Source organism: Heterodontus francisci, chromosome 35, assembly GCF_036365525.1.
Source record: "Heterodontus francisci isolate sHetFra1 chromosome 35, sHetFra1.hap1, whole genome shotgun sequence".
In the NCBI taxonomy this organism is placed as follows: domain Eukaryota; kingdom Metazoa; phylum Chordata; class Chondrichthyes; order Heterodontiformes; family Heterodontidae; genus Heterodontus; species Heterodontus francisci.
In genome coordinates this window covers 47,261,659-47,283,874 of record NC_090405.1, presented here as the reverse complement: position 1 = coordinate 47,283,874, position 22,216 = coordinate 47,261,659, and the positions used below count along the sequence as shown (strand labels likewise).

The following is a 22,216-nucleotide window of genomic DNA, read 5'->3' as shown; positions in this document are numbered from 1 at the left end:
GTGGGGGGGGGGGGGGGTAAAAATACTGGCACAGGGTGGCATGTCAGTTGCAGGACAACATTCCCAGTGCTGGCAATGATCACCAGGGCCAGAGGGAGGGCAAGACAGAAATCCTGCCCTCTTCCCAATTGAGGCCAATTAAAGCAGTTTAAAAGCTTGTTAAGAATTTGTCAAGGTTGGATGTTGAAATTTTTTTAAGGGATGCATGGGTTGCATGCACCTTCTGGAATAGACCAGCCGAAGGGAGGCAGGTAAAGAGTGGGAAACCAGCCCTGGCCTGGCCCCAGAAGAGGGTCAGTGGGGCAAAAAGAGACTCAGCAGTTGGTAAGAGGATGCCCTTGGAACTGCACAGATGGCAGGGAGAATTGGCACTAAGCAGCTGGGCACTGAACAGGATCAACACCCCTCGGCTATCGCAGGTGCAGAAGAACAGGGTTCGATGCTGTCAGGGACAATTGGGCGGCCACCTCCCCAGAAGGAAGGCTGCAGATGGCAATGGGGGCATGACAATCAGATTTTGGGCGCAGCGGCGATGAGGAGCAACACCCTTCGTGGGGAGGGCGGAACCCCGAGCAGCAGGAGGGCACGGGAAAGGAAAGGGGGGCAGGAAGGACATGGAGGCCATACCCTGAACATAGGATCTAAAGCTGAAGATGGAGCTACCTGGAGATAATGGAGGCCCAGTGCCACAGGAAACTGCGACGCTCCAGGCAGATGGTCACAAACATCTGTGCCCTTGCAGCCGAAGACCTCCCACCTTGCAGCACTGCTCACCACATCCTGCCAGTGGCCATCAAAGTCACTATTGCCTTGTACTTCTTCTCTTCTGGTTCTTTCCAAGGATCAGCTGCAGACCTTGGTGGCGTCTCGAAAGTGGCGGCACATCACTGCATCTTGCAGGTCACTGGTGCCCTCTTTGCCAGAGCTGGACAGTACATTCACTTCATGACAGATGTAGTGTCGCAGGGACAAAGGGCACTGGGTTCATTGCTGAATTCCCCCTGGTGGCCATCGAGGTATCCAGGACTGCCCACTGAGCTTTATCAAGAGGAAGCGCTCCCACTCCCTCAATATTCAACTGGTCCTCCATGTGTGCGCTCACTTTCCAAGCAGCTGCCATGATTGCTTCATCTTCGAGCAGTCCAGGCTGCCTCAGATCTTCATTCCAACCCCCAAAGTGTGTGGATGGATCTTAGGGTATAAGTGATACCCCTTGAAGACATGGTTACTGACCGTTCTATGGGAGCCCCAGACAGAGACACAAAGGAAATACTACCAATGCTACCTACTCAGTCAGATCATCATTCGCCATTGAGCAAGCCATCCGGCTTCTGAAGATGTGATTCTGGTGCCTGGGCCACTCGGGTGGTGCCCTCCAATACCCTCGGTCATTGTGGTGGTCTGCTGCACTCTCCATAATGGTCCTCCAGAGAAGTGTGGACCTTGGGGACAGTGAGGCCCTGAAAGGAGACGGCTCATCAGGGCAGGGGCAGGAGCAAGAGGTGAAAGAGGAAAAGAAAGAGGAGGCGGAGGGAGTTGACACTGGACAGAGAGGTGTCCCTACTGCATGACGAGGTGGCCTCCTCCTGCCACCCTCTGTGAAGAGGACCACCCTCCTGTCCCTCACGGCCTCCAGTGCTAGATCCAGGTTGGAATTGATGAAGCGAGGGGCAGCCTTGCCCCAGGTGCCAAGCCTCCGGCTCCCATGTGACATCTCACTTCCCTCTGGCGCTGTGGAAGGCTTTGGCACAAACCGCAGATCTCTCCCTCAGGACAACCAGCAGCCTCAGTGATGGCTGCCGTGGGAGTCTAAATGAATCCCACACTTCATCTGACCCATCACAATTCCCGCCCCCACTGGCTCTAACTGGACAGGAAACGCATCTCCATACCAATCGAGAGCTCACCCACGCAAAAACCTTGACTTTCTTCAATTTCCCACTAGAGGCGGGTTTCTGATCCAAAAACAAACCCAGCTCCTGTTTGCCACCTCCGTGGTGAAAATTCAGCCCAAAGGCTGTGCTACAATGACATTAGGAAGTAATATCATATCAATATTACTTTGTTTACAGGTTCATAGAATCATGGAATGGTAACAGCACAGAAGGAGGCTGTTTGGTGTGTCAAGTCTGTGCTTGCTGTCTGCAAGAGCAAGTTAGCTAGTCCTCTGCCCTTTTCTCACAACTCTGCAAATATTTTCTCCACAGATGCTTATGCCACTCCCTTTTGAAAGCCATGATTGAATCTACTTCCACCACACGCTTAGGCACTGCATTTCACATGGTAACACAGCAGAAAAAGGTTTTTCCACATGTCGCTTTTGATTCCTTTGCCAATCACCTTAAATTTATGGCCTCTGGTTTTCCACCATTCCACCAACGGGAACAGTTTCTCCCGATCTACTCTGTCCAGCCCCGCCCCCATGATTTTGAGCACTTCCATCACATCTCCTCTCCACCCCTCTCTATCAGGGTAACATGCCCAGCTTCTCCACTGACTTCCCCATGTAACTGAAGTGCCTCATCCCCGGAGCCATTGTGGTAAATCATTTCTGCATCCTCTCCGAAAGCCTTCACATCCTTCCTAAATTGCTAATTTTTTCATTAATTTAAATTTTAAAGATTATAACAGCGTTTTAAGATAGAAGCCTATTGATTTACGTATTTATCTAAAAGTTGTTAAGTCTTGTGGAGAGCACACACTTTGCTGTGAGGGTCACACTTTAACCTTCAGCTACCACTCAACATGATCACCGTCACAGATCTTCTTGTAGTATTATTTACATATCATAATTCTGTGCGTGAGCTGCAGTATATACTAAACCTAAATTGGATCCATTGTCCAATTCCTGTCAAGGCATACAATAAACCATTCAGCCAAGTCCAAAAATGCAATCAACACGAACTTCTGCGAGGGATAGTGTTTCCCAGGCACAGCTCAGCTTTGAAAATTGCCTCTTTGGGTTTTGGTGGCATCCGCCCTCATTTTATTCCCGCAGTTCCGCCGCTGATATTTGCATACTTGTCATGTTCATGTCACGACTGGGCGAAGCTTTGAACAGGCGGATATAAACTCATTCGCAGTACTTCCAGCCTGTTTCCTTAAGCGAGTTGCAGTCAGCTTGCTTTCTTTTTGGAGAAAAGTTATCCCTTGTTCAGTCTGAAACTGTTTCATCAACTTGGCTAAGGTGAGCTGTTTATAGTTTTTTTTTCCAATGCTTTTTTGAAACAAAAATATGAATTATGCACAAGATACAAATAAGGCAGTGACAAAACTGAAACTTTCTGGTGTTTTACAATGAGTAAGTGATTCTGCCGAAGTCAGTGTGGTAGATCAGCGATCCCCAATTGAATTCTGGCAAAATGGAAAAGGAAAACTAAAGTTTTGACCAAGTTAATAATTAATGTCAATAAGACAAAGTGTTAAAATAACTTTTTTTAAAGTATTAAAACCACGCTGTTGTCCTAAGGGTGCTTAAAACAACGCTTTTGAATAGAATTTGAAAGGTGACTCTTATATATGAAGTAGATTTTAAAGACGAGGAGACTGCCATATATAAATAGAAACAAGAAATGCTGGAAATACTCAGCAGGCCTGGCAGCATCTGTGGAAACTGCCATTTAGTTTGTTAAAAAGGGAATGTATGAGTGAGTGTGAGCATTCCACGGTAATGTTTCCTGCTTGGTGCTAATAAACAAAATACAAATGCTAATTTTCCCTAAAAATATGCATTTCTTAAAAAAAATGAAATTGTAAATTTAAAAGCAGAAGATGCTGGAAATACTCAGCAAGTCAGGGCAGCAACTGTGGGGAGAGAGGAACAGAGGCCACAGACATTGTCTGATCTGCTGGGTCGCTCCAGCATTTTCCTGTCTTAATTCAGCTTTCCAGCATCCACAGTATTTTGCTTTTGTATTGGAAGGTACTTGAGATTCACAGAGCTCTGATTAGTAGCACCCCATCCACCACCTTCAACATTCACTCCCTCCACCACCGACGCACAGTGACAGCAGTGTGTACCATCTACAAGATGCACTGCAGCAACTCACCAAGGCGCCTTAGACAGTACCTTCCAAACCCCCGACCTCTTCCATCTAGAAGATAAGGGCAGCAGATGCATGGGAACACCGCCTGCAAGTTCCCCTCCAAATCACACACCATCCTGACTTGGAACTATATCGCCGTTCCTTCACTGTCGCTGGGTCTAAATCCTGTAACTCCCTTCCTAACAGCACTGTGGGTGTACCAATACCACATGGGCTGCAGCAGTTCAAGAACGAGCAGCTCACCACCACCTTCTCGAGGGCAATTAGGGATGGGCAATAAATGCTGGCCTGGCCGGTGATGCCCACATCTTGTGAGAGAATCAAAAATTGTTATTGATTGTGGGGCAATCTTTGACTTAAACCATCAAAGTTGCAAGGATGAATTTCTTATCAACATGTCAGTTTACTTAATACTTAGAGGGTAGTGTTTATGTTACTGGACTATTGATCTGGAGACATGAGTTCATAATTCCAACATGGCATGGCATCTGAGAATTTAAATTCAATGAATTGAAATCGGGAATAAAAAGCTAGCAACAGTAAAAACCCCATTTGATTCACAAATGTTCTTTAGGAAAGGAAATCAATTGTCCTTAACTGGTCTGGCCTATATGTGACTCCAGACCCACAGCCATTGACTGTTAACTGCCCTCTGAAACGGTCTAGCAATTCTCTCAGTTGTCAAGAAAGCAGATGATCACTACCTTCTGAAGGACTTTTAGGGATAGGCAATAAATGCTGGCCTTGCCAGCAATGCCCACATCCCCTGAATGAATTTTGAAAAACTTGCCAAATAAAGATTATAATTTATTGAGTTCACTTTTTCTTTTAAGAATTGTACAAAAATCGATTAAAGACACCTAGGGCTGAACAAATAGCCAAACGGGCTAATGCAATGCATCTTTTCAACTCTGGTTTGAACCACAGCTGATAGGATGAACATTACCTTTGTACACAGACTTTCAAAAATATTGCTATGAGTTTGGACCTCAAGGTACGTTTCTTCCCAAGGTGCCAGAGTGCAGGATATCATGGAACAAACACAAAAGGTTCCGGAATGGGAGGGCCAACAGCCAGAGGTCATGGTCCATGTGGGAACCTGTGATGTGGATAGCAGTGGGTTTGAGGTTCTGGAAAAGAGATTTTGAGAAGTTCTATATGAAGAAACGGAGCCTCCAAGGTAGTAATCTCAGGATGTTCCTATCCTATACAGACTGCAGTGGTTCAAGAAGTCAGCTCACTGCCACCTTCTCAAAGGCAATTGGGAATGGCCAACGACACTCACATCCCATGGACGAAAAAGAAATGACTCCCTGTGTCACATGAGGACCGTAACAGGGAGAGAGAAATTAGGAATTGTCAACACGTAGCTGAAGAATGGTGCAGAAGGGAGGGTTTCCTGTTCCTGGGATACTGGGAGAACCTCCGTGATTAGGAAAGGTTGTACTGAGAGGGGGTTGACCTTTACCTAAACCAGAGAGGCTACTGTGTCCGTGTGAAAAGAACAAATGGGGCAGTGGAGAAATATTGAAATGAGTTATTAGAATGGGAGAGGAAAATCTACACTTGTCAAAAAGGGTGAAAGACTGATCACTAGAACATATGAGCAGCGTGGCGTTAACGTTTATCATGCAGTCGATGTTCTGTTAGTTACTTTTATGTTATAAACTCAACTAATTCCAGAAATTGCAAAAGGCTAATAGAATTAAGCCCCAAGAGTGAAAAAGACAATATTAGTGGGTACATAACCTTTAACAATACAAGCCCTGGTTCTTTTTCCTCTTTGTCCATTTCTCTGATGCCAGTATTGGGGAAACATTGAGGATGAGAGTGAAGGAGTGAGGTTCGAGTCATCTATTTTCAAAAGTAAATTGATGAAAATTGTAGCCATATAGAATTAGTCCTGGTGAGGACTAGAGCAGCAAGCAAGTCACAAATATTGGCATTAACATAGACTGGAGCTCACACTTCCAGTTATAGTCTCTCCCAGCAACTTACTTTTGTTCTTCCAATTTTGACAAGGAATGTAATTGATCTACCCAACTAGCATTATCACAATCTGACGTTACACCGCTATTAATTTCTGTCAAAGGCGGTTACATCCATTACCTCTAATAGGTCACCTCCACTTACCACCCCCCACCCACCACCTGCCTTCTCTTTTCTTGAGAAAAATCATTTTTGGGTTGAGAAATAGCTTTAATTGTTTTCTGATTCTTATAGCTCACTCTTCATAGAATTGTATAGAAGTTACAGCACCGAAACAGGCCATTCAGTCCAACTGGTAAATTCCAGTGTTTATGCTCCACACAAGCCTCCTCTCACCCTATTGCATCTAACCCTGTCAGCATATCCTTCTATTCCCTTCTCTCTTATGTACTTGTCTACCTTTCCCTTAAAAGCATCTATGCTCTTCACCTCAATTATTTCCTGTAGTCGCAGGTTCCACAAGCTAACCACTCTTTGGCAAGAATTTTCTCCTGAATTCCTTGTTGGATTTATTGGTGACCATCTTTTTTGAGTCCTAGTTTTGGTCTCCCCCCACAAGTTGAAATACCTTCTCTATGTTTGTTATCAGACCCTTTCAGAATTACATAGAATCTTAAAGACTTCGATCAGGTCACCTTATCTTTTTTAGAAAAAAAGAGGCCCAGCCTGTTTAATCTTTTCCGTAAGGCATAACCTTTCCGTTCTGGTATCATCCTTGTAAATGTTTTTTGCACCTTCTCGAGTGCTTCTATAGCCTTCTTATAATATGGAGAGCAGATTTGTGCACATTACTGCATGTGTGGTCAGACTAAGGTTCTGTACAAGTTTTAACATAACTTCTCTGGTTTTCAATTCTATCCCTCTAGAAATGAATTCCAGTGCCTTATTTGTTATTTTTATGTTATTATTAACCTGCATCTCTACTTTTAGTAATTTGTGCATCTGTACCCCTAGATCCCTTTGTTCCTCTACCCCATTTAGAATTGTATTTTCTAAGGAGTATATTCTTTCTGCCAAAACACATAGATCACACTTATTTATCTTTTCAGTTTCTAGATGTTTTTCTATTATGTCATTGAATAAAAATTCCATTATCTTTCCTGGCAAAAGCTAGAGAACTTGACCTATATTCTTGTAGAGTATGGCGTTAATAGCACTGCCAATCAAAACACATCCATTTCAATGTGAGTGTGCATCCAATTAGATACAATGTCACACTGTAGACTATAACATCTTTACTTGTCATTTTCAGATATCCACAAAGGACAACAAAGATGACTTTTTATGATGGCATTTACCCCTTCTATCCAACATCAAGAACACCACCAGTGTTCAATACCATTCAAATTGTGACCATTATTACATTTTTAGTCTTCTTCGTGGCCTTCCTCATTATACTCATTGGCATTCATGGAATAGAAGTAAGTACCTGCTTCCTTTGGGGTTTCATCCAGAGTGTAACAAACGCCCAAGAATAATTACAAAAGAGTAAATTTAATGAAGAGGTTTAGCTGGGCTCTCCGTCAAATCCTTAGAGCAGAGAAGGTTAATGAGAGATTTAATAGAGGTGTTGAAAATTATGAGGAGCTTTGATAGAATGAACAAGGAGTAACTGTTTCCACTGGCGGGAAGTTCAGTAACCAGAGGACACAGATTAAAGATAATTTCTAAATGAACAAAAGGGAAGTTGAGGAGATTTTATTTTTTTACACAGTAAGTTATTACGATCTGGAATACACTGCTTGAAAGGAGTGTGGAAGCAGATTCAATAGTAACTTTCAAAAGGGAATTGAATATAATGCTTGAAGTGGGGAATAAATCGCTGGCGTACGAGGAAAGAACTGGGGAGTGAAACTAATTGGATAACTCTTTCAAAGAGACACAACCTTTCCGTTCTGGTATCATCCTTGTAAATGTTTTTTGCGCCTTCTCTAGTGCTTCTATATCCTTCTTATAATATGGAGAGCAGAATTGTGCACATTACTGCATGTGTGGTCAGACCAAGGTTCTATACAAGTTTAACATAACTTCTCTGGTTTTCAATTCTATCACTCTAGAAATGAATTCCAGTGCTTTCTTTGTTATTTTTATGTTATCATTAACCTGCATCTCGACTTTTAGTAATTTGTGTATCTGCACCCCTAGATCCCTTTGTTCCTCGATGCCATTTAGACTTGTATTTTCTAAGGAGTATGTTGCCTCTTTATTCTTTCTGCCAAAACACATCACCTCACACTTAATAAATCTAATACAGGAAAGATTAAACAGGCTGATCCTTTTTTCTAAAAAAAAACAGAAGCTGGATGGGTGACCTGATCGAAGTCTTTAAGATTCTATATAATTCTTAAAGGGTCTGATAATAAACATACAGAAGATATTTCTACTTGTAGGGGAAACCGAAACTAGGACTCAAAAAAGATAGTCACCAATAAATCCAACAAAGAATTCGGGAGAAAATTCTTGCCAAAGAGTGGTTAGCCTGTGGAACCTGCGACTACAGGAAATAATTGAGGTGAATAGCATAGAATCAGAAAAAGTACGATGGGTCAAATGTCTTCCTTCTGGCCTCTATGCTTCTACATAATGAATACCTAAAGACCCTCAACCGACATTTGTGGAGACACCTAATATATTTTCAACGACTTCCACAGGAGAACGACCAATTGAGGAATTTTTTTTTTAGGTATCAGTAACATTTTTTTCCTCCCCGGCCCTGGTCAATTCTGCTATTTGGGACCTGAACCACAAAAGACCTCATTCACACTGCAGTCTCCGTTCCAAGTCTCAAATCGTTGGATGTTGGGGAGGGGGCTGTATGACCCTTGGGCGGAGGTTGAGGGGAACTGCAGATTGATTCAATCTGACACTGAACCTGTTTACAGGTGAAAGAAACTTTTCAGAGATGATGTGTGAATCCAGCTCAAAGGAATTTGTTCCCTTGTATCCCTTTCTGAACTTTTTATTAAAAGAAGGGGTGAATTTTCCAAAGGGGAAAGGGGGAAAAATTCTTCCTGTTGCCTTCTTGCTGCAAATCTCCAGTTACCTTGAAATGTTGTTGTGTCATAGTAACAATAGCATTACTGTGCAATTCCCCTTGATTGTTATTTAAGGAAAAGTATTAAGTTGGTTAACAAATTATAAGCATTCATGTACTACAATACTCCAGAAACCATCCACTCTGAGTTGTACCTATGGTGTGTGAATGTGTCGCTTCCCAATTCGAGCTGTTCTGACTTTATTTAATCAGCCTGCATAAAATATAAACCCAGGGTCACACCTTCTCTGATCTCATGGACTAGTGTATAGGGGATTGAGAATATGAGTATTTGACGCATAGAACGCAAGAGATACAACAAATTTATTTCTCTGATATGACCCAGCCCAATTTCATGTATTATGACGGTCTGTTCAAACTATTTTTTTTCATTTGTTTGTGAGATGTGGGAGTTGCTGGCTAAGCCAGCATTTATTGCCCATCCCTAATTGCCCTTGAGAAGGTGGTTACGAGCTGCCTTCTTGAATAGCTGCAGTCCATGAGGGGCAGGTACAAATTTCTTGGGCTGAATGTACACTGCGATTGAACTATTGGTGTGACACAGTCTGTTCTCTTTGCTAGCAGATTGCACTTTGTACTATAAGTTGTGTCATTATTTTCCAGAAACTCCAAAGATGTGTGAGGATAAGTCTAAGCCTCTTCATTGGTGCCGTTATTGTTGGTGAGTATCGCCAGATCAACGCTTGCTATGGGCATTTCACATTGCAAAAATGGGCACATTTTAAGAAGGGCCAGATAGTACTACACCACACAGTACTGTTTTGACCAGATTCTGATGAAAGGTCACAAAGACCTGAGGCATTGACTCTGTTTTACTTTTTTTGCTTTTACCATTAGGACAGTTTTAATCAAACAAATGCAAAAAAAAAAATTATTTTAAAATCCACTCAAGCCGCAATGCCCTGACTTGCCTTGATATTCCAGAGCAGGGTGGACACTTGGGGAGCAGTGTTAATATCAAAGGCACCCACCCCTTTTATGTGCTAAGGAGCCTGTCCCCAGAATACCTACTTCACTTAACTGGCAATAATGTCTTAACCTTTAGCTGCCCACTGCATGTATAGAGTGCTCTTATTCATTCCCGGCACGAAATTCTGGCTTGCTGTTGCTCTTACTGAAGCACAATGCCTGCCAAGTTAAATCTGTACAATTGCACCTTTCAATTGCTTTTTTGGAGCAATCTATAGGGATAAATTAGACAAAAGCAAAATACTGCAGATGTTGGAAAGCTGAATCAAAAACAGAAAATGCTGGAAATACTCAGCAGGCCAGGCGGCATCTGCAGAGAAAGAAACAGAGTTAACGCTTCAGGTCTGTGACCTTACTGTCCTAATTGATGTGGAATTGTTTGATCTGCTATTGGCATTAGAGAACCGCCATTAATCTTCCAACTCCAGTAAGGATAGTGATGGTGGGTTTTTCTGAACTTATCTCAGCCCTTTGTGTGATGTCAGAATGGAGGGCGGTGCAAACACATGACCTTCCCCACCCCATCCCCTTCCCAGTGTATTTATAAAAGAAAGGGCAGGGAACCCAGGGGACCCAGGACCTGCCTGACTTTCATCCTGCTCTCACTCTCTCAAGCCCAGGAATTTCAGGATGCCTGTGTCTAGGCAGGAACGGTAGAAATTATTCAAATTTTGGTCGTTCCCACTCTACCTAAGCTTTAACAATTCTTTGGCTGGCATGTTAAAAAAAACAGGCTGGGAAGGAAGCCTGCAAATAATGCACAAAAGTGAAACAGGAGTGCAGTATAATAGGACGAATGGCTGCCTTGCGTTCCATATAATTCTACTATACAAGAGCAGTTCCGCAACCTGGACTTAAAAAGAGTACAAATTCACCAGCATAAAAGTTTCATATTGTATAACAGTGGCTTAAACTTGAGATACAGGCAGTATCAACCATTAGCCCTGAAGAGGTCCAACTTTCAAATGATAACACATCTTGAAAATTATAGAAGTAAATTCAAAGCTGCAGGAGAACTGTGCATGTAGGGAGTTACCCAGCCTATTATTTATCCAGCCATTCTTCCTGCAATAAAACAAAGCAAAACTCCACTCACCCAGTCAATGCCGCAGCTTGCTGAACACAGCCACAGTAATGTGAGTTTCCAGCAGAGTGCAGCAGGTAAAGCAACACCTCATTGAATTGGACAGATCCAATGGTGGCCAATTACAAGGGACGTGACAGATTGAAGTAGTCACAGGCAATTGGAAAAAATTGTTTTAGAATTTAATGCAAAAGCGTTGCATGTGAAAATAAAAAAAAAAGTCATTGCTGAAAATAGAGACATGTTGTCAAAGCTTTTCATCTTGCACTCATCAGGACAATCCGCAGAATACCAATGTAAGGGAAAACAACAACTTTATACTCTCTGAGAAGAGAGTGCTGATTGGTTGGCAAGTGAACCCTGATTGGGAGAGGCGTTGCCATGGAGAATACACCAGTTTATGGTGACTGTCAGTTAATAAAAAGGTCATTGTGGATATTGACTTTGCAGATGAGCCAAGGAATTATAGCAAGACCTAGACATAAATGGACAGATAAAGATCAGTTTATAGAAATGTGCACACCCTGGAAGAATGAATTGGAGACAGTTACTCAATGCCTGTGCGGGAGGCTGAGTGATTCAACAGGATAGTAGAGTCGACATTTAGTATGTCCAGTCAAAGACTGAATAGCTCCACAACAAAGCTGTGACAACTGATATAAAGTACAGATCAAAATGAGGAATCTGCACTTGGCTTATGATATTGGATCAGAGCCAGACTGTTTGGACATAGATGGACATAATTGAAAAAAAAATAGGACCATCAAAGCATGTCTTCACATCTGGTGAGGAGCAAGTCTAACGATTTCCTCTATTCTTCCTTCAGCTGTCAATTTCACCGATGACTGGGAGAGAGGATATACCACGGTGAACACGACGTATAAATCTTTCAGTAGTGAGAATGTCAAAGCAGAAGTTGGGATTCATGTCGGTTTCAAAGGAGTAAATATAACTCTGAGAGGTAGGGTTTTCATTTCCCTCGCGGTTTGCAGATTTTTGGGAGCGCAATGGCTGTAGTATTGGACCTGTTGAGGTCCTGCCGTGGCAAGCCGTGAAATTGAATTCAGTGAATCTGCTGATTTTTGTGGGCTGACACCAAAAAAAGAGAAAAATAATTCTGGAGGCAGTAGACGGTTTTAAGAATCCAACTGGTTCACTAATGCCCTTCAGGAAGAGAACCTGCCAATCCTACCCAGTCTGGACTATTTGTGTCTGCAGTCCCAGTCTACATGATGACTCTTACTGCCCTCTGACATGGCCTAGCAAGCTCCTCTCTTATAGAAATATGTGTAGACATCCAACCGCCATCTCACAGCAACGAGTGATTGATCATAAATAGGGCTTACCTGTACTGCCCATATCCCAAGAAAAAATATATTTTCAAATATTGGACCTTCCATTTTCATTGGGTCTCAGCTAGTCTCCAGGGTCCTCTTATCACCCAGTCTCTCAATCATAACCATGTTCAAGAATTGAGCATAATTTAATCATTCAAGGTGCAAGTATATAAATGAAGGACAAAGTTAGCAGTTACTAAAACTGTGAAGTGCCCTTGTGCTCCATATCATGCATTAGATCATTTAGAAATTTAAAATCATCTGTATATTAGTTGCACGTCAAAACCCTCAATGACAGCAGGGAAAATACCACCAATGAAAGCTCATGAATCATGTATTAATGTACCTGCAGGACTCCCTGAGAACCAACTGAATGAAACCATCAACTACAATGAAGAGTTTCTGTGGCAGTTTGGACAGGACTATGACGTCCAGTATCGCAAAGGGCTAGAGAGGGGCCTTCCAAATCCAATCCTGTACATAGCGGAGAAGTTTACACCCAGCAGCCCATGTGGTGTTTATTCACAGTACAGGGTCTCTGGCCAGTACGCCTCAGCTACGATGTGGTAAGTTATAGATCAAACAATCTTAGTATTAAAGGTGAACTGTTGCTGCATTTTAGGACCCACAGACTCAATCTTTTTCTGCAGATACAGTAATCAACAAAAATGTTGGCCAACTTGGAATATTGGCAATGGAACAGGAACTGTTGCCAGGGGCTTTAATAGTTTCTGGCCTAGCATTCAATTGAACTTGACATAAATGTGAAGTCGACAGTGCAAAATCTCAATCATCAGCTAGATAGAATTTAACAGCACAGAGAAAGGCCACTTGTCCAACAGGACTTATTGTGTGCCTGGAGATGTTGCTGGGTAACCATATCTTTCAAATTCGTTTCTCATTCTTTCCTTGGGTTAGATGTGAATAATAGAAGTTCCCCTGATGACTCAGCGAGTTTACCTCGGGAACCGTCTGGCCGTGTCTCAAAAATGGGGCTGCCAAGTACATAGTTCATTGCAGAACTGGTTCTCGGCTCAGGCATTCCTCATGAGGAACAGTGTTCATCGAGAGCACTGGTCGGCAGACCCTTGATGTTCTGTCCAGTTAAATGTTATGAACGGATAATCCAAGCCTGCCCGTCTTCGATTTCGGGATCAGTGCTCTTGAAAAGCACTGCCCTTCACCAAGAAGACCCAATCAAGAAATTAGCCTTTGCGTATGAAACACTGGGAGATGTTTCAATATGTTGTGAAACTGTATAAACTCAAGTCTTAATACCTAGCTGTTTAGTTTGCAGCGATGGATATTTTCAACAGCTATCTTTAAAAGTGGTCGCATTCTTGTGCCTGTAGGAGGGCCATTCAGGCCCTCCAATGTTCTGCCATTCAGTTAGGTCCTGGCTGTTCTGTACCTCAACCCATTTACCCGCCATGGTTCCCTTTCACTTGATACCCTTACCCAACAAAATCTCAGTGTTGAAAGCTTCACTCTCCCTCTCCCCCCCACTCCCCCATATAGGCTGTGGATGCTGGGGCAGGGGGGGGACAAGAGTTCCAGATTTCCTCTACCCCTTGTGTGAAGAAGTACTTCCTGATTTCACTCCAGAATGGGCAAGCTCTAATTAGTTTATGTCTCCTTGATTTGACTTCCCCACCAGAGCAAATAGTTTCTCTGTCTCGACCATATTGTATCCTTTTATCATTTTAAATGCTGCGATTTGATTGCCCTTCAATCTTCTATACTTGAGGGAGTACAAGTCTAGTCTATGCAACCTATCATCATAATTTAACCCTTTTAGTCCCATCTGCACAAAAAATGGCATCCTTGTGATTTTGAAGATTGAGAAGTATATATTTTTTTTTGCTTACCAGGGTGGCACTGTGTGCTTGGATGCTATCCAATATCCTTCTGTGGCTGCTGATCCTTTTACATGCAGGATACATGATACTGGTAACTGGTTTCTTCATGATCTTTTCATTGATCTCATTTGGTACCACAAGATATACTCCGCTCTGTGCCATCCAGTTTGACGATACAACATTGAAGAGTGCTCTCGGTCCATCCTTTTGGCTAACTTTAGCAACGGGTGAGTACCTAGATCCAGCCGTTCTTGTGGGGCAGGGGCGGTGGTGGAGGTGCAGGGTATGGGGGTGCCAGGAGGGCATCAATTCACTTCTTTCTGTGGTATCTACTGGAGACTAATTCAACGGGGAAACTGGTAACGGGAGCAAATTTTAATATCAAGTACAATTAGTTACACAGTGACAATACAGTAAGTACAAAAGATGGCTATTACCCCACACCCGCCCCACTCCCCCAATCCTTTGGAGGGCAAATGTTAAAGCTGTCTGATCCATTGTTCTGACTGCTTGCTCTGCTGATTCCTTTTAAGGCAGTTGTTCATATACCTGCCAACTCCATGAAGCATCCATGTGAGACATGAGCCTTCCTTAACCAATCAGTTGCACAGCAACCAAAGAGAAAATGCTGGTAACACTCAGGAGGTCAGATAGCTTCGTTTTTCTCTCCCCACAGATGCTAACATTTCAGATCAACGACCTTTCATCAGAACTGCATGAAGCTCTTAACAGTTGTTAAGCAAGTGCAGTGCCAGGAGAAAGATGGTCTGGGGAGGGAGCGGGGGTTGGTGATGCGGGAGCAGGGGTTGCAGCAGGTGTAACTAAACTGTGATTCCTGCTGTAGTTTGATTTCATGAACACACACACACGTGACAGACAGGTTAATAATACCTTCTAGTCCTTCGCGTTATACACATATAACATACTGTGTACATTCATACACTCCCCATCTCACATTCCACATAAGTCAACTGCCTCCAGGCCATTATATCCAACATCCATTTTCTTGTCTGCCTCCTATGTTTTCTGTCAATCTTTCCTTCCAGTAATTGTCTCTGTTTATCTTCTGCCATAATGATGTGACCGAAATATCGTATCTTTCTCTCTTTTTGATGTTATGCACTAACTTTCTCTTTTTCCAGCACCTTCTCATCAGTCTTTCTGTCTGTGTAAGATATGTGGAACGGCCTCCTGTTTGTTGACATCTCGAATGCACTCTGCTTATCGATAGTCTCTGTTTGTTGTCCATGTCCCCGAGGCTTATAACATAGATGAAAAAATGTAGCACCTCAACATTCTTTTCCTAAGATTCAGGTCAGTTTCTTTAACGTTAACACTTCCTTCAATCTGACAAAGTTGGTCTTGGCTATCTCAATTCCCCTTCGGATCTCCTGGGAGAGATGAAAAATCTAGTTAATAACCCAGGCCAACTGGGGGGAGAAGTCTGGAAAATTCCTTTCCAACCTCCTGAGGGATTGGAACGAGGCCAGGACATCGCTCAGGTCCTAAATGATGTTGTGTGGTACCTACCTTTTTGTAATGTGATGATCTCCACTCCAATCAGAAACAGGTGCTGCTCTCACCAAAAGGAATTCAGCGAATCAGAGCCCATTGCAAAAGTCTGCTATTCTCTGGGAAAGGAACCACCTCCAGACATCTAACCTAGATCTGGCCTCGTACAATTTCACATTGTGACCCCTAGTCCTCCCTTACCTTTCTAGTTGGAGCAAACTTTCAACTCAGTCTATTCCCTTCCGCATCTGATAAACTATGATCAAATTGCCCCCTAAATCAATGCTTCTCTGCACTGTAGAGTCTCAGCTTCTTTATCCTACCTTGATGACAAAGATACTTCAAACTGGGAATTGAGCTCTTCTGTGCCCTTTCCAATGGCTCAATATCACCTACTGTGTGAGGAGACCAAAATTGGGCACAGTATTCAACCTTTGCCAGCCAAAATATTTAGTGTCATGCATAAAAAGTAGCCAATTGAGTTATTGACGCCAGTGGAACCATATCTCCGCAACAGTCAGTGTCTTCAGAGATTTAACAGTTATGATCTGATTTTAAACACAGGAACAGGTGCAGGCCATTCAGCTCCTCGTGTCTGTTCTGCACCATTCAATGAGATCAGGGCTGATCTGTGACCTAACTTCATATCCCTTTGACTGCTGCTTAAGAGAGTGCCAATTTCTACCACTCTTTATGCGTACAAGTGTTTCCTCACTCTACTGCTGAAAGATGTGGCTCTAGTTTTTACAATGAATTCCCTGGTCCCAGACCTCCCAATTGAAACGTAATGGGGGTTGAAAATCTGTGGCTCTTTGGATGACGTACTCCAGCAGATGGTCAGAAAGTAGGCCATGTCCTGACCTCGTGTGAAGAATCCCAGAGTGTCTTATGTGGGCAGAGCCTCCATCCACCCCTTGCAAGGTCATCGTTCTAAGTTGTCACTGCTCTAAGCCTTCATTGGTAGCTTGCCAGCTGACCAAGGGTGAATGTGGGAATGACTCTGGATACAGGCTCAGAATATTTGCTTTAAAATGCCTTCCTTTTTTTTTAAGGGAGCCACTACGGACAACATTTTTGGGGTGGGGGGGGGTGGTTTCCAATGGGCCCTTCTCCCCAGCATGGCCTCCTGCACCAAACTTTCTGGCGTTGCTGTAATGGCAGGTGTCCCAGATGCACTCTTAGTGGGGCAGGCGCCCAGCAATGGTAGGGTAATGATGGAATTGACCCCTGACCCCATTTGAAGGGGCCAGTGACCGAGATCTGACAGAGTTGGCACCTCACAGTATCTGGACTAATATATGCCACCAGCCACCACCCCCCCCCCCCCTCCCCCAAATAATGGATTTTGGATTTGGGGGCAAATGGTTCAACTCAGAGTGTGTCATTTAAATGGAAGCCATGAAGCTTCATAAGCGAAAGGAGTTTGAGGTTCCATTTTTTTTGTTTGTTTGTTTGTTGTTGCAGCTTTGCTCTGTTTAATTATTGGAATGACCATCGTAACGATGAGCATCTTTGCCCCGACAACTTTGGGCAGGATCTTTCTGATAAATGCCAGAAACAATGAAGAAGAGAACCAGGAGACTAGCTATTATAACAACACTTACAATGACAAGGAGGAAGCTGGTCAGAGTCTGCAGCTAGAAGTGAGTACACTACATCTATGACTTGAAACCCCTCCAAGATATCTGCGCTCCTCCAATTCTGGCTTCAAGTGCATCCCCGATTTTTGATCACTCCACCATTGATGGTCGTGCCTTGAGCTGCCGAGGCATAAACTCGAATTCCCTCCCTACATCTCTCCAGCTCTATCTCCTCCTTTATAATATCTCATTAAAACCTACCTCTTTGACCAATCTACCCTAATATCTCCTTATGTGGCTTGGTGTCAAATTTTGTTTCATAACACACCTGTGAAGCACCTTGAGGCATTTCACATCCTTAAAGGTGCTATATAAATGCAAGCTTTTTTCTGCATGATCAACTTTACTGAGACTTTCTGTCTCAAGAAGGGCTCAAATTCCTCTACTGAATGATCAGCTTGTTCAACAGGTCTTCCAAGTGCTCCATACCCATGGTAACACTTGGCCACCAGAAACACGTAACAGGAAATTCCGGGTGCACAGCCTATAATTTTCTAGTCAAACTGTCACAGCCAATCTTATGCCTGAGGGCCCACCTTGCGATGAGTTCACACCTAGACCTGCAACAATATTTGAAGGTAAAGAGAGAGAGTGTCACTCGCTCCTGAATCCTGGCCTGCAATCTAAAAGCAGAAACTCACCAAAGTTCCTTCAACAGTATCTCCCTAATGTGCCACCTCCACCTCTTGAAGGACGAGGGCAGCAGGTGCATGGGAACATTATCACCTGCAATTTCCCCTCCAAGTCACACACATCATCTCGTCTCGGACATATATCGACTGCTCCATCGTCATCGCTTGGGTGATCACCCTGGGATTCCCTATCTAACAACGCCATAGGAGTACCTTCACTACACAGATTGCAGCAGTTCAAGAAGGCGGCTCACCGTCACCTTCTCAAGGGGCAATTAGGGATAGGCATTAAATACTGGCCTTGCCAGCGATGCTCATACTCCCAGAATGAATTTAAAAGAAGTTGCAGAATAAATCTCTCTCCACCCCAACAAAGCACATCAGAAGAGTAATGCCTTCACTCTGCAACTGTGGCTTGTTTGATCAGTAAGAGTGTTCATTTACTGCAATTTTTATCTCTATTTCAGCTTCCCTGCTCCCCTGCCCCACCATCACATACACACACTGAAAAGCATTTACAAACCTTTTTCTTCATTAAATGTTTTTGATCCTACACAAAACATAATTGAACTTTTTGTTTTCTTCCTTTCCAGCATCTAGAAAATGTTGTATAATCGAGAGCAAAAATCTGCTGTGTTGTCTCTTGCATCTACTTCTCATAGAAAGTGACAGACTTGTTTGCTTTTTCAAGAGCTTGGCCTTTATACCACGTCTGTACAAGTACCCTTCAACTTCTAACTCTAGACGTTGCCGACTAGAAGTAGAGAAAGGCAATATTTTTAGATTTAACTTTGTTGCTGTTTTGATACAAAGACGTTTCAGTAGCCGCAAGGTGAGTCGTCTGTTTGGAAAGAATCAAAGTCAAGGTAGCTGAAAATTGTACACGAGAAGATGGACACTTGTTCCCAACTCATCTTAAATTCAATGGAGGAATGTTTCGATCACATGTTGAATTTGGATGTGAATGAAATGCACGGGCAAATATTGCAACAACAAGAAAATGAGGGCAGGACAGGGTAGCGGGAAGGGGATTGAGAGAGGAACATGCCAATTCATTGAGAATTGGACAACGTTATGTGGACCAGAGCTGCAATATGATAGTGTGCTGCACTGTGTTTAGAATGTGGCAGAGCTGACACTGAGTTGAATGCTATTGCTCTTTGTACCTATTGAACCCATTTCATACCGCATGAGAAATTCTTACAGCACAGGCAGCAACTGAGAAGAGAGTTTCGACCTCAATATCGATTGATAGCTACACTCTGGATTCCCTCCAGGGCGGGAGTCAGTGGGCTTGGGATAATGGAAGTAGCACAGAATGGAATCATTAAGCGCAGCACATGTTGGGGTCCTGCAGCTTTCAGGGTTCGTAATCCCTGAAGAGAAACCGAGGAAAGGGCTGATAAACTTTGACAATTCTTTACAGATTAATATATTTTCTGTAATAACCCTAAATTTTGTGCCTTAACAAAAATTTGGAATAGTAACATTTATTGTTACAAATTTGTTTGACGATTATTATTTTGGACACGTAACATCACATGGAATAGATTAGTGATCTACATGAAGGAAGGTGGGTGGAGGGGAGAGAAGAGATTGTACAGATATTAATTTGTGGAAATGCAATAGTTTTCTACTGGTGTCTCGTCTCCCAACTCAATATAACACCCGCCCCCCCCCAACAATGCAAGTTAACACAGCCTCAGACAAGCATCCTATACAGCAGTAGTCTGATAGCTCCATCTCCCACAAAGTATTTACTGCTTGTCTCAATGCCTATTTATGAAGTTATTTTGGGACATTCTTTAGTATAAAGCTGATACATTAATTCAAATTGTTGTTGCTCTGTGGTCCCAGCTACATGTCTCATGCTAATGATGCATGTATATTCCCCAATCTCACTTTGCCACCACTGGCAATTTACACCTTATTGCCCGCTTAATTTGTTGCTTTGCTGCTCCACTTTTGGAAGCAAAGTAGACAAAACTGGCTTAGGCAGTGTCGAAGGTGATCTGTCCCCTGGAAAGAGGTGGCATTACCCCACCTGGAGTAGACTCGATGGGCTGAATGGCCTACCTCTGCTTCTAATTCGTATGGTCACTTACCCCCCCCCAAGGACAATACAGCCCCCATTTGCTGCAAGTACTGGAGGCAGCAATGCTTCCACACCACTTTGGAATCTGTTCTCAGTACTGACACCTGCTTCCTGTAAACTAGTGACGGTATCGCTCTTACTGGCAAACGGCAATATATTAATGACTAAGCATGCCCAAAATTGCATACAGATAATTCTTTCTCAGGTGCTGCCTGCGCTGCAGGGATTTAGCCTGAATTATAGGTAGGGACAGGTAATATTCATCGCATTGTTAGTTCTCACATAATCTGTCACTTTGATTTGTTTGGCAAGAATGGAATTTACTCAGAGATGAGTAATACCTTTTAATATGTGCAACATGGAGGAAATATATAGCAGTAATTTTCCTAGGTAGCAGGTATTGTTCTCTGCTTGTAAATATATATATATATAGATATAGATGTATACTTTAAAAAAAAATGTTAACTGTTTTTTTAAAATTTGACTTTTGTTAAAAAGTAAATATAATTAAAAGGTCAAAGTGACCCATTTGCAACAAGCGGTGAAATGTTTAAATGCTCTGGATGGTTAGCTGACCCTTCATTTAAAGGGCATTTACACGACTCTGCAACAAAGCTGGTATATGAATTCAAATTGGTGTTGCTGTTCAGTTCCAGCCACCTGTCTCGAGCCAATGATGGATGTATATTGCCCAACCACATCTGGTCACCACTGGCATTTTCCACCTTATTACCCACTTACTTTGTTGCTTTGCTGCTCCACTTCTGGGAGCAAAGTAAACGAAAGTGGCTTAGGCAACGTCGAAGGTGATCTGTCCCCTGAAAAGAGGTGGCATTACCCCAAGGACAACACAGCCCTGTGCAAGTTGCTGCCTGAGTACTATGGTTTTGCTTTCAAAGTCATGAAGGAAGGGAACATCACTGCTTCCAAACACGTGTGACGACAACAAGTCATTTGATAAGATATCACGTGTGCTGCGCATCATGTATTCCCGGGCCGTGACTAATGGCCCCAGTAGTTTTAAGGTTCAGGGTCCGAGCCTGCTGCAGAAAGGACTTCAGATCCACATACTTATCCAAGCTTAATATTGGAAGGTTTATTTAATCGAGAGAGAAACAAGATCATTAATTCCATTAGATCAAAAGTAGCATGTTTACTTATTGAGTACGAAACATATTATTGATGATCTTACGAGACTCTAGTGCAACAGCAAGTCTTGTTAGACACCAGTACTGGGTCAGAAGCAGGGCTACAATATCTTATAGACAGTTCTACAGCCTGTCAAGCATGATTGCTGACTGCCTCAACTGCTGTTGTCATTTCTCAAACAACTTTCATACCATTAAAATATACAGAATTAAGATGAGCCCATCAGCAGCTTCCAGTGAGAGAGGGGGACGATAACCCAGCGTTCCCATTCCCCGATCAAGATCCAGTGATTCCTGCTGGAAACGTGCATCAGTGAGGGTGGGAATTGACTGGGTTACAATGCTTTCATGGTTAAATATCATGTCAAAACTTGCCACAAAGGGTGGCACATGAAGAATGATCATTTGGATGAGGTACCAGACGCGTTCTGGTTTCCAGGGAATCACATCTCAGCACGAGTATTGCCTTCAGAGAGAAGATAAATAGGAGAGAGGAGAGGGGCAGAAATACAACAACAGCTTGCATTTATATAGTTCCTTTAAGATAGTAGAACATCCCAATGTGCTTCACAGGAGAGTTATCAAACAAAATTTGACACCAAGCCACATCATGAGCTATTAGGCCAGGTGACCAAAAGCTAGATCAAAAAGGGAGGTTTTAAGGAACATCTTAACAGGAGAAAAGAGAGGTAGAGAGATGGAGAGGTTTAGGGAGGGAATTCCAAATCTTAGGGCCTAGACAGCTGAAGGAACGGCTGCCAATGGTGGAACAATTAAAATCAAGGATTGGAGGAGTGCAAGATCGCAGTGGGTTGCAGGGCTGGAGGAGGTTGCACAGATAGGGATGGGC

The 22,216-nt window shown here is 43.1% G+C and overlaps 1 protein-coding gene across 3 annotated transcripts; it reads left to right on the top strand.

Annotated features, from left to right (window-relative positions):
* The first annotated feature begins 3,070 nt into the window (after nucleotides 1-3,070).
* On the top strand, nucleotides 3,071-20,748 carry LOC137350493 (dual oxidase maturation factor 1-like). 3 transcript variants are annotated; one of them, XM_068015147.1, is made up of 9 exons: nucleotides 3,071-3,187; nucleotides 5,058-5,226; nucleotides 7,288-7,456; nucleotides 9,694-9,751; nucleotides 11,970-12,104; nucleotides 12,833-13,046; nucleotides 14,352-14,566; nucleotides 17,316-17,494; nucleotides 18,717-20,748. In XM_068015147.1, exons 3-9 carry the CDS (start codon nucleotides 7,310-7,312, stop codon nucleotides 18,735-18,737), a joined length of 969 nt encoding a protein of 322 aa, XP_067871248.1. In that variant the 5' UTR covers nucleotides 3,071-3,187; nucleotides 5,058-5,226; nucleotides 7,288-7,309; the 3' UTR covers nucleotides 18,738-20,748. The 3 variants fall into 3 exon arrangements, with proteins under 3 accessions (XP_067871248.1, XP_067871247.1, XP_067871249.1); XM_068015146.1 differs by lacking the exon at nucleotides 5,058-5,226; XM_068015148.1 differs by lacking the exons at nucleotides 5,058-5,226; nucleotides 17,316-17,494; nucleotides 18,717-20,748 and adding an exon at nucleotides 15,482-15,601.
* Nucleotides 20,749-22,216: the final 1,468 nt, after the last annotated feature.